This window comes from Salmo trutta, chromosome 22 (genome assembly GCF_901001165.1).
Source record: "Salmo trutta chromosome 22, fSalTru1.1, whole genome shotgun sequence".
In the NCBI taxonomy this organism is placed as follows: domain Eukaryota; kingdom Metazoa; phylum Chordata; class Actinopteri; order Salmoniformes; family Salmonidae; genus Salmo; species Salmo trutta.
Window position 1 is genome coordinate 32,486,795 of NC_042978.1, and position 12,084 is coordinate 32,498,878.

Sequence of the window (12,084 nt, forward strand, 5' to 3'; positions counted from 1 at the left end):
AACATTTTCAATTGTTCGAAATAGGTAGGTTATACTCTCTCCCATTAAGACATTTCTGACACTTCAATGCTTATACAGTTGAAGTCGGAAGTTTACATCCAGTTAGGTTGGAGTCATTAAAACTCGTTTTTCAACCACTTCACAAATTTCTTGTAAACAAACTATAGTATTGACAAGTCGGTCAGGACATCTACTTTGTGCATGACACAAGTAATTTTTCCAACAATTGTTTACAGACAGATTATTTCACTTATTATTCACTGTATCACAATTCCAGTGGGTCAGAAGTTTACATACACTAAGTTGACTGTGCCTTTAAACAGCTTGGAAATTTCCAGAAAGGGATGTCATGGCTTTAGAAGCTTCTGATAGGCTAATTGACATAATTTGAGTCAATAGGAGGTGTACCTGTGGATGTATTCCAAGGCCTACCTTAAAACTCAGTGCCTCTTTGCTTGACATCATGGGAAAATCAAAAGAAATCAGTCAAGACCTCAGAAAAACAATTGTAGACCTCCACAAGTCTGGTTCATCCTTGGGAGCAATTTCCAAACGCCTGAAGGTACCACGTTCGTTACATTTACATTTACGTCATTTAGCAGAAGCTCTTATCCAGAGCGACTTACACTGTACAAACAATAGTATGCAAGTATAAACCCCATGGGACCACACAGCCGTCATACAGCTCAGGAAGAAGACGCGTTCTGTCTCCTAGAGATGAATGTACTTTGGTGGGAAAAGTGCAAATCAATCCCAGAACAACAGCAGAAGACATTGTGAAGATGCTGGAGGAAACAGGTACAAAAGTATCTATATCCACAGTAAAACGAGTTCTATATCTACATAACCTGAAAGTCCGCTCAGCAAGGAAGAAACCACTGCTCCAAAACCACCATAAAAAAGCCAGACTACGGTTTGCAACTGCACATGGGGACAAAGATCATACTTTTTGGAGAAATGTCCTCTGGTCTGATGAAACAAAAATATAACTGTTTGTCAATAATGACCATTGTTATGTTTGGAGGAAAAGGGTGGGGGGGGGGGGCTTGCAAGCCAAAGAACACCATCCCAACCGTGATGCACGAGGGCAGCAGCATCATGTTGTGGGGTGCTTTGCTGCAAGAGGGCCTGGTGCACTTCACAAAATAGATGGCATCATGAGGAGAGAAAATTATGTGGATATATTGAAGCAACATCTCAAGACATCAGTCAGGAAGTTGAAGCTTGGTCGCAAATGGGTCTTCCAAATGGACAATGACCCCAAGCATACTTCCAAAATTGTGGCAAAATGGCTTAAGGACAACAAAGTCAAGATATTGGAGTGGCCATCACAAAGCCCTGACCTCAATCTTATCGGAAATTTGTGAGCAGAACTGAAAAAGTGTGGGCGAGCAAGGAGGCCTACAAACCTGACTCAGTTACACCAGCTCTGTCAGGAGCAATGGGCCAGAATTCACCCTACTTATTGTGGGAAGCTTGTGGAAGGCTACCCAAAATGTTTCACCCAAGTGAAACAATTTAAAGGCAATGCTACCAAATACTAATTGGGTGTATGTGAACTTCTGACCCACTGGGAATGTGATGAAAGAAATAAAAGCTGAAAGAAATGTTTCTCTCTACTATTATTCTGACATTTCACATTCTTAAAATAAAGTGGTGATCCTAGCTGACCTAAGACAGGGAATTTTTACTAGGATAAATTGTCACCTTTGGCTAAGGTGTATGTAAACTTCAGTCTTCAACTGTATATAGTGTGTTCAGCTAGCCATGTAGCCGTAATTCTTGCAAGGAAATCCACCTAGCTGATGCGATGCAATTTTTCAGATTTTTGAACACTTTTTTTTCTCCTCTTGGCCTCCATTGATTTAGTCACCCTGATTCTGGCCATCCTACAAGGGTAAAAACACCCCTCTCTCTGTCTAGTTGGTGCTGTTCAACCTCTAAGGCTACATTCAAATATCCACGGTAGCATACCACTTATAACAAAGCAATTACATTCTAAGTAGTATGCTAGTCTGGATATTGGAACAGGAACGAACTCCCTCTGTCTGGTCCCTCCTCTGTCTGGTCCCTCCTCTGTCTGGTCCCTCCTCTGTCTGGTCCCTCCTCTGTCTGGTTTCTCATCTCTCCTCTGTCTGGTTTCTCCTCTTCTTTACTCTGTTTCTCCACAGCGTCTGCTACTCCAGGACCTCAATGACAGCCACGTGTGTAACTCTCTTCTGGTGGCAGAGAGTGAAGAGAATATCTGGAAGAATGAGTCCCTGTACAGACAGAGAATGGCCAACTCTGATGGTTAGTCAGTCAACACTCACGATCACTATCATCTGCACACACTTATACACATGCTACAGACAGACACTTGCCAGCTCTGACAGTCAGTTAGTTAGTCAACACTCACCACCACACACATACATAGTCGTCGCCCCCCCCCCCCCTCAAAAAACAAATTGTGGTAAGTAAACAAATTTGATCTAACTTTCTTTAAGACAGGGGTATGCAACATACGGCTAGCCCACAGGAGGTTTGAGTAAAAAAAGTATATGTTTTGGGTAAAAGAAAACACTTCAGGCCACTATTGAACGTCTAAAACCAGATTGAAAGTATGTAGAAATTATAATGAACCTATATATTTTCAAATAACTGTATTTTTCTGTCTCGCAAATTGCTTTTAACTAACAATTCGTTCCGAAAATGAATCTCTGCAGCCCTCTGCTGAATTATTTTATCTTCAAGCCAAAATGTTTTCCCATCCTTGCTTTAGAAGGGCTCTCCAATACATTTTTGCAAACACCATAAACTTAATGTACATCATATGTATGCCCTTGATGGCACTGAGTTTGTCATTGTACAGTACACAAGTTAATAATGCATTGCACTTTCTTGGCCCTGTGAGCTCCCAACTGTCACAGTGATGATGGAGCACACTCAATACAGGGCCAAGGAGAAGGAAACACACACACACTCTCTCTCTCTCTAATGTATGCAAGGTTACAGGGAAGAGCATCAGTGACAGGCCAGTGAAGTATGCTTGGAGAGGGAACCAGTGGGAACGCTCATGAGATTAACTTTATATTTTATGGAAGCCGTTAAGCCAGAATTACCAACTGTAATTTCCTAATATCACTGTTTGTTTTGCTCCAGTGTGTGTAAATGAATTGGATCCTGGAGAGGGGATAGACATCAGAGAGGGCTTGTTGTTCGTGACTGCAGTGCAATAACATAATGTTACTGGGGAAGGGAAAAGGCTCCCATAGCAAATTGTGTTGTTTCTTTTCCTGGCTGGCGTCACACTGAAATGCATCTCCTCTCTGCAGTTGTGTTTTGAAAATTATTTTCTCTTTTCTGTCTCTCTCGCTCTCTGTCTCACTCACTCACCCACCCCCTCTCTCTCCCATCTTCTTCACCCCCTCCACCCACCAACAGATTACAATGCTGAGGAGAACTACCAGCCGCGGGACTACCTTGCTGCCACCATGCAGTTCATCCCAGGTCACTTTGCCTGTGAGGTGGTGTGGAGCACCGTCATCCACATCCACCCTCGCCTCAAAATGGGAACCAATGTGGGTGTGTCCAGGGTTGAGTCAGTGCCACTGGCAAAATACAGAACAAAAATGTGTTTGAGCATGCAGAGAAATAAAGACCACTGACAGAGTAGGACTTCATGTCTTCATGACCATTAACATCTTGATCCTGAATTGTACTTTAAATACGCCAATATTAACAAACTTATGACAATTATGTGCAAATGATGATGATGATGAATAGGACAATGAATGACTTCCTTTACTTAAAGGAGCGGTGCAGTCAAAACATGATTTTTCTGTGTTTTATTTATATTTCCACACTATGAAAGTTGGAATAATACTGTGAAATTGTAAAAATTATGATAATGCCCTTTTAGTGTAAGAGCTGTTTGAAAAGGCCTCCTGAAATGTCAGTTTGTTTGCATGGGTGGGGGTTTTGAACTGCCTGGTGACATCACCAGGCAATATAAATGAATAGACCAATAACAAAGAGAGTTTGCCCTCCTCTCTTCAAATAACAGCTAGTTTTCAGGTTACATATCCTTCCCATTAGGCCCCTAACTCAGGCCACTCCCAGACAGTCCTAGCAACATTTTTGCTTGAGAAATTGCTTTTGCTAAGAATATATTTATTTCTTTTTGACAATTTTTTTTTAATTGAGAAAAAAATGTAAATTGTTACCCAGAAATTATTTGATATTGAAATAAAAACTGCGGCATTGGACTTAAAAAAAAATACTTAACATTTTAATATGATGGATTCAATACAATCAGTGTCGGTATAATTGAGATGGTTTGCTCAGTATCTTTATTTGTGTTGAAAGACTTCTCCTCTCCATATCCCAGCTATCCAGGCTCTGCGGTCAGTGCTCAACACCTTGTGTGTGGTCAACAGGAAGAGCATGTTTGTCTATCAGGAGCGCACTACCAAATCAGTCTTCTACCTCAGGTTAGCCCTGGTGCCCCCCTTATTCTTACGCCACTGCCTCTCCTCATTGTAGAACAGTCCAACATCTTCATAGGCACTTCTCTCTGCTGCATCCAACCCTACACCGAGACTTGTTGAAGGAATTGAGTTGAGCATGCCAGTTCTTGATTATGCATTTTAAAGTTCCCTCACCCCCAACATATTGCCATGATCTCTGTTCTTCCCAGACTTTGTGAGACATCTCAAACAGGGAAGTACTCTGACCAGGATGGCAGCCTACAGCCCATGTCTCGCTGTGTCGGTCTCGCCCGGAGCCAGGAGCCCCTCTCCTCTGAGTTCAGTACAGTAGCACACTTACAGAGGGCTTCTCTATTGCTCAACAAGCAACTGTGGCCCTGAAGAACCATTAGGGCTGTATACTCGGAGGATCCCATAGTACAGTAGCAAGCTCATAGTTGATTTCTCTATTGAAGTGCAGGCAACTGTGGCACTGAGATTTACATGATTTATCTGCTGTTCCCAGAACTGTGGTAACCTGCCCTTGGGTTAGAGATGATTTTGGGTTGTAATGTCAAATATCTGCAGTGGTCTGACATGTGTGTCTGCATGTGTGTCTTTCTGTGCGTGCGTGTGTATGTGTTTTACTCCATCCATCTGCAGGGCTCCTGGTCATCTCTGGAAGGTGCCCGTCCAGTGGGACAGGTGGACAAACACATCCTGTTGCTGGTGCATGGAGTGGGAAGTGCTGGTAAGATAGGGATTTGAAGAGCAAGGGGAAGAGAGGGGCTCATGGGCATTGGGGAACATTGGGACAGAATTCTGCAGTGTATGGATTGTGAGCAGAGGTAGCATAATGAGAGATAGGCTGAGCCTGCAGTTAAAAACTGAAGTTAGGACTAAGAAACCTCTGTGCACCTCTGTGTCACCTCTCAGTGCATTCCCACTCTGAGATAAATGTGCCCACACTACTGTCCTCATGGCAAACTTAAGAGTAACAGATGAAATCGCTGATTCATTGTGGGTGTCAAATAGTGTGAACATCCTGTACGCTGTGCTGCAGTTCCTCTGACAGCCTTCTAGATGGCACTGTTGATCTTGCTCCATTTAGCTCTGCCCAGGCTTCATCTATGTCAGCTGTTTCTCTCCAAAAGTCCTTCTGAGCTTCAACAACAAGAGTGACTTATTAAAATCTTCCTAAGTTTTTTTTTCTCTCCACCACAACTGTTCATACAGCTCAACTTCTTTATTTATGAATTCCTTTGTTTACAGAGGGTTTAAGTTTTCTTGAAGTGTGTGTATGTGTTTCAATTCAATGTTTGTTTCTAAGGCTCAAAACACCTCACTGAGCATTGATTTGCATAAATATGTCAGAGAGAGAAAGACACCACTAGGGTTGCACATTTTGGGGAATATTCAGAGGTGGAAACTTTCCGTGGGAATATATGGGAATTAAAGGAAATATATGCAAATTAATATTAATACCATTTAAATGTAGATGTTTTTTGCATTGGATTTATTTACCATGTCATATGAATACAGAAACATTAACCTTTTACCTTATCATGAGTAGACATAATTGCAAATTATTAAATCCTTTCAATATAATTTTTTAAAAACTATTTACTTACGAATTAAACTTTAATTAAAAGAGTTGACTCTTCACATGGGATGATTTCACTGAACAACAAAATAATTGGAATATTGAATGATCCCCAATGATACATCGAATCTCCCAAAAACGTTTTCAACATACAACTGTAAAATGATAGTCCAGAAACTAAAGCTTTGGTTGTCTTCCTCTCAGGCTTCCATGTCTTCTCCCTGGACCTCATTGTCTACCTCTTGAACATCAGACACTGAGGCCTCATCTTCACTGTCACTTTCCAACCTTGTTGAGGATGGCTCGTTGTCAGGCTCAAAAAGCCTCAAATTTGCCCGGATGGCCACTAATTGTTCAACCCTTGTATTGATCAGCCTGTTGCGTGCTTTGGTGTGTGTGTTCCCAAACAAGGACCAGTTGTGCTCTGAGGAGGCTGATGTTGGTTTGATTTGGAGGATGATGGAGGCAACAGAGGAAATAGCCTCAGATCCACAAAGTCCTTTCCACCAGGTGGCTGATGAGATATGTTGGCACGACTGCCATATTGCAACTCCATCCCAAAGCCCTTGCTTGGAAGTGTACTTTGCCAAACTGCCAAGAACCGTGCCCTTATCCAGGCCAAGGTGGCGAGGCACGGTAGTGATGACACCATAGGCCTTGTTGATCACTGCACCAGACAGGATGCTCTTGCCAACATACTCTGGATCCAACGTGTACGCTGCGGCGTGTATGGGCTTCAGGCAGAAGTCTTCACACTTTCTGATGTATTTCAGAACTGCAGTTTTCTCTGCTTGGAGCAACAGTGAAAACAGTGAAGTGGGCAGGGCAGTATGGATTTCTTCTCTTACATCTGCAAGCAGAGTCTGAACATCAGACAGGATGGCATTGTCTCCCTCAATCCGCGCAATGGCTACTGCTATAGGTTTCAGGAGTTTCAGGCTGCTTACCACTCTCTCCCAAAATACATCATCCAGTAAGATCATCTTGATGGGGCTGTCCATATCGGCAGACTGTGATATGGCCATTTCTTGGAGAGACTCCTTCCCCTCCAGGAGACTGTCAAACATGATGACAACACCACCCCAACTGGTGTTGCTGGGCAGCTACAATGTGGTGCTCGCTCTTATTCTTCTCACTTTGCTTGGTGAGGTAGATTGCTGCTATAACTTGATGACCCTTCACATACCTAACCATTTCCTTGGCGCTCTTGAAGAGTGTATCCATCGTTTTCAGTGCCATGATGTCCTTGAGGAGCAGATTCAATGCATGAGCAGCACAGCCAATGGGTGTGATGTGAGGGTAGGACTCCTCCACTTTAAACCAAGCAGCCTTCATGTTCGTAGCATTCTGTCACCAGTGCAAATACCTTCTGTGGTCCAAGGTCATTGATGATTGCCTTCAGCTCATCTGCAGTGTAGAGACCGGTGTGTCTGTTGTCCCTTGTGTCTGTGCTCTTGTAGAATACTGGTTGAGGGGTGGAGATGATGTAGTTAATTATTCCTTGCCCACTAACATTCAACCACCCACCAGAGATGATTGCAATACAGTCTGCTTTCTCTATGATTTGCTTGACCTTCACTTGAACTCTGTTGAACTCTGCATCCAGCAAATTAGTAGATAAAGCATGTCTGGTTGGAGGGGTGTATGCTGGGCAAAGAACATTCAGATATCTCTTCCAATACACATTGCCTGTGAGCATCAGAGGTGAACCAGTTGCATACACAGCTTGAGCAAGACATTCATCAGCATTTCTCTGACCAGGTTCCTCCATTGAGTCAAAACAACTTCTGATTCCAGGAAGACCATGAGCTGTTGCTATCGATAAGGTGTCTGATTCATCATTTTCACCTCGAATAGAAGTAGAGGGACTTTTGTCACAGGTTGCTTGTTCTGAGGGAACTTTATGCACTTGGCCAGATGATTCTGCATCTTTGTTGCATTCTTCACATATGATTTGGCACAGTATTTGCAAATGTACACAGCTTTTCCTTCTACATTAGCTGCAGTGAAATGACTCCACACATCAGATAGTGCCCGTGGCATTTTCATGTAAAGATTAGAAAAAATGAGTAAAAAAACAACGTACAATTCCATTTACAGATAAATAGTTAAGCAGTTAGATTTAACAACTCATTTGTAAGATAAATGTTTTAAAATGAAACATGTATTGAAACAAGTGAATTAAAACCTGTTAGGGCTAGGGGGCAGTATTTACACGGCCGGATAAAAAACGTACCCGATTTAATCTGGTTATTACTACTGGCCAGAAATATGCATATAATTATTGGCTTTGGATAGAAAACACCCTAAAGTTTCTAAAACTGTTTGAATGGTGTCTGTGAGTATAACAGAACTCATATGGCAGGCAAAAACCTGAGAAGATTCCTTACAGGAAGTACCCTCTCTGACCATTCCTTGAGCTTCTTGGCTCTGTTTATTGAAAACTTAGGATCTTTGCTGTAACGTGACACTTCCTACGGCTCCCATAGGCTCTCAGAACCCGGGAAAAAGCTGAATGATGTAATTCCAGCCGCTGGCTGAAAAACTTTAGCGCCTTGGTTAAGTGGTCTATCAGAGGACCATCAGACTGAGGCTCGTGTACGAGGGGATCCCATGTTTTTATTTTCTCTCTTTGAACGTAAACACGCTTTCCCGGTCGGAATATTATCGCTTTTTTACGAGAAAAATGGCATATAAATTGATTTTAAACAGCGGTTGACATGCTTCGAAGTACGGTAATGGAATATTTAGAAATGTTTTGTTACGAAACGCGTCGGGCGCGTAACCCTTATTTACCCTTTTGGATAGTGTCTTGAACGCACGAACAAAACGCCGCTATTTGGATATAACTATGGATTATTTGGGACCAAACCAACATTTGTTATTGAAGTAGAAGTCCTGGGAGTGCATTCTGACGAAGAACAGCAAAGGTAATACAATGTTTCTTATAGTAAATCTGACTTTGGTGAGGGCTAAACTTGGTGGGTGTGTAAATAGCTAGCCGTGATGGCTGGGCTATCTACTTAGAATATTGCAAAATGTGCTTTCACCGAAAAGCTATTTTAAAATCGGACATAGCGAGTGCATAGAGGAGTTCTGTATCTATAATTCTTAAAATAATTATGTTTTTTGTGAACGTTTATCGTGAGTAATTTAGTAAATTTACCGGAAGTTTGCGGGGGGTATGCTAGTTCTGAACGTCACATGCTAATGTAAAAAGCTGGTTTTTGATATAAATATGAACTTGATTGAACAAAACATGCATGTATTCTATAACATAATGTCCTAGGGGTGTCATCTGATGAAGATCATCAAAGGTTAGTGCTGCATTTAGCTGTGGTTTTGTTTTTTGTGACATTATATGCTAGCTTGAAAAATGGGTGTCTGATTATTTCTGGCTGGGTACTCTGCTGACATAATCTAATGTTTTGCTTTCGTTGTAAAGCCTTTTTGAAATTGGACAGTGTGGTTAGATTAACGAGAGTCTTGTCTTTAAAATGGTGTAAAATAGTCATATGTTTGAGAAATTGAAGTAATAGCATTTCTAAGGTATTTGAATAACGCGCCACAGGATTCCACTGGCTGTTACGTAGGTGGGACGATTTCGTCCCACATATCCTAGAGAGGTTAACACTCCTCAGTTAGCAGGCTCAAGCAAGCTAAAACCCACATGGTAGCAATAACTAACTAGCTGAAATTGTTAACAAGTTAGAAATGATTTAAACACACTTTGCTGTAGGCTACTATTTACTAGTTAACAAAACATCATGTATGTCATATAAAATATATTCACCCCACCCAGTATTGTAATCAAAACTTACCAGAAAGCATGTAGTCCTTGGCTCAGACAGTGTAGTAGTGTGGGCTCAGTAGCATCTCATTAGTGTGCAAGAGCTTGAGAATCAGCTGTACATGTGATGGAAGAGTGCACCGTGCATGCAGTGTTTCAATTCCATTGAATTGGGGATAGTTTAACTAAAATATGCCACAAGACCTAGACTTGCCTTATGTATATCCCACAAAAAAGGTTCACTGTTAAAAGCTGACGTTTTTGATGAATTTTGCAAAATGTCCAAAATTCTGGGCTTAACTTCCCATGGAAAATTTCCGGTAAATTTCCGACCCTTTGCAACCCTAGACACCACTGAGGTATCCTCTGTCAACACTAAGGGAAGTCAAAAATACGTATTTAAAGGGATACTTTGGGATTTTGACAATAAGGCCCTCTACTTCCCCAGGGTGACATGGCTCTATTTCAATTGCTTTAAAATCTGTCCTCTCCTCGTCTCCTCCCAATCATCTGCGCTGATGGGAAAAAGACTTGACAGGTGAAAACGGTATGGTGGACGCTCACCATTAGACTGACTTTCACCTGGTCAGTTTTTTTCTGGTCATAGCAATGAAGGAGGAGAGGTGAGGAGAGGATACATTTTTTGGGGGGGGGCAATTGGGAAAGAGCCATGGTCTGCCTGGTCTGCAACACAGGCCCAGAGATCACAGATGAGCTGGTGAAGGTTCTGAGGAAGCGTCTGGATGAGACCACCCTGGACATCATCACCATCATGCTGGGCAGGAACTGCAAACTCACCCCCGCTGACGTGGAGGTAAATTATTTGAAGTGGGGAGGGGCTAGTTCAAATCTAGCTTCTTCCACCCCCAGAAGTAGAGTTGACTAGTACTCATGAGATGTGGTTCTGAATCTCTCGTGGAAAGACAACATAGCATTACACAGTATTTAGTTGGAATTGGAGAGACATTGATGTGTAGGTTGATTACGTGTTGATGTTCTCCCCTCAGTTTATCCAGCCGTCAGGCTCTCCAGCCACTGAGGTGATGGCGTTTACACTACCGCAGTGCTTCATGCCCTGGACCCCTGCTGTGGCCCACTACCTCAGGCAGAACCTGCTCATCTTCCTCCACATCCCCAAGTACACAGACGGCTACGTAGAACACCACTTCAAGGTAGGCTACACCACTAGTATACTACACTCAAGGTAGGCTACAGCCAAGCCTACAGACACTAGGGGCAACATTCAGAAGTGAAAGTCTGTATTATGTCCCACCTCAATCTAACCCGACTTCTGTCCCTCCAACATTTTCTGGTGGGCTCCAGTTGGCTGGGTGAAGCGGAACACCTCGCCAGATTTAGAGAAAATAGAGCAGTTTTATTTTTCACTGCTTTCGTGGCCAGAGTAGGAATGGCCACTTGCCATGGTAGTCGAAGCAGATTCCACTGTTATAATAAGCGCGACTGGAATAGTGTGGCATGTTCAGTTCCCTATGAACTTGTGACAAAATGTACTTTGATAAGTTTCATTTTGATGTATGAAATCAGCTCTTCACAAAATATTCTGACTTCCTTCACTTTGTTTTGTTGCTAATTATCTCTCTGTCTCTCTCTCTCGCTGGCTCTCTCTCTCTCGCCTGGCTCCTTCTCTTCTACTCTCGGTGCTCCTCTCTCTCTTGGCTCTCTCTCTCTCTCTCTCGCTGGCTCTCTCTCTCTCTCTCGCTGGCTCTCTCTCTCTCTCTCTCGCTGGCTCTCTCTCTCTCTCTCGCTGGCTCTCTCTCTCTCTCGCTGGCTCTCTCTCTCTCTCGCTGGCTCTCTCTCTCTCTCGCTGGCTCTCTCTCTCTCTCGCTGGCTCTCTCTCTCTCTCGCTGGCTCTCTCTCTCTCTCGCTGGCTCTCTCTCTCTCTCGCTGGCTCTCTCTCTCTCTCGCTGGCTCTCTCTCTCTCTCGCTGGCTCTCTCTCTCTCTCGGCTCTCGCTCTCTCGCTCTCTCTCTCTCTCTCTCTCTCTCTCGCTGGCTCTCTCTCTCTCTCTCTCGCTGGCTCTCTCTCGCTGGCTCTCTCGCTGGCTCTCTCTCGCTGGCTCTCTCGCTGGCTCTCTCGCTGGTTCTCTCTCGCTGGCTCTCTCGCTGGCTCTCTCTCTCTCTCTCGCTCTCTCTCTCTCTCTCTCGCTGGCTCTCTCTCTCTCTCTCGCTGGCTCTGGCTCTCTCTCTCTCTCGCTGGCTCTGGCTCTCTCTCTCTCTCTCTCGC

General features: G+C 43.3%; 1 protein-coding gene across 1 annotated transcript in view; it reads left to right on the forward strand.

Moving 5' to 3' along the window:
- The window catches only part of LOC115158601 (KICSTOR complex protein SZT2), a 71,894-nt gene that overhangs the window by 36,367 nt on the left and 23,443 nt on the right, over positions 1-12,084 (forward strand). The window contains exons 32-38 of the mRNA XM_029707761.1: positions 2,172-2,292; positions 3,424-3,576; positions 4,370-4,472; positions 4,679-4,792; positions 5,111-5,199; positions 10,537-10,655; positions 10,849-11,013. Coding sequence (XP_029563621.1) covers positions 2,172-2,292; positions 3,424-3,576; positions 4,370-4,472; positions 4,679-4,792; positions 5,111-5,199; positions 10,537-10,655; positions 10,849-11,013 — 864 coding nt within the window. The remainder of the gene's footprint in view (positions 1-2,171; positions 2,293-3,423; positions 3,577-4,369; positions 4,473-4,678; positions 4,793-5,110; positions 5,200-10,536; positions 10,656-10,848; positions 11,014-12,084) is intronic.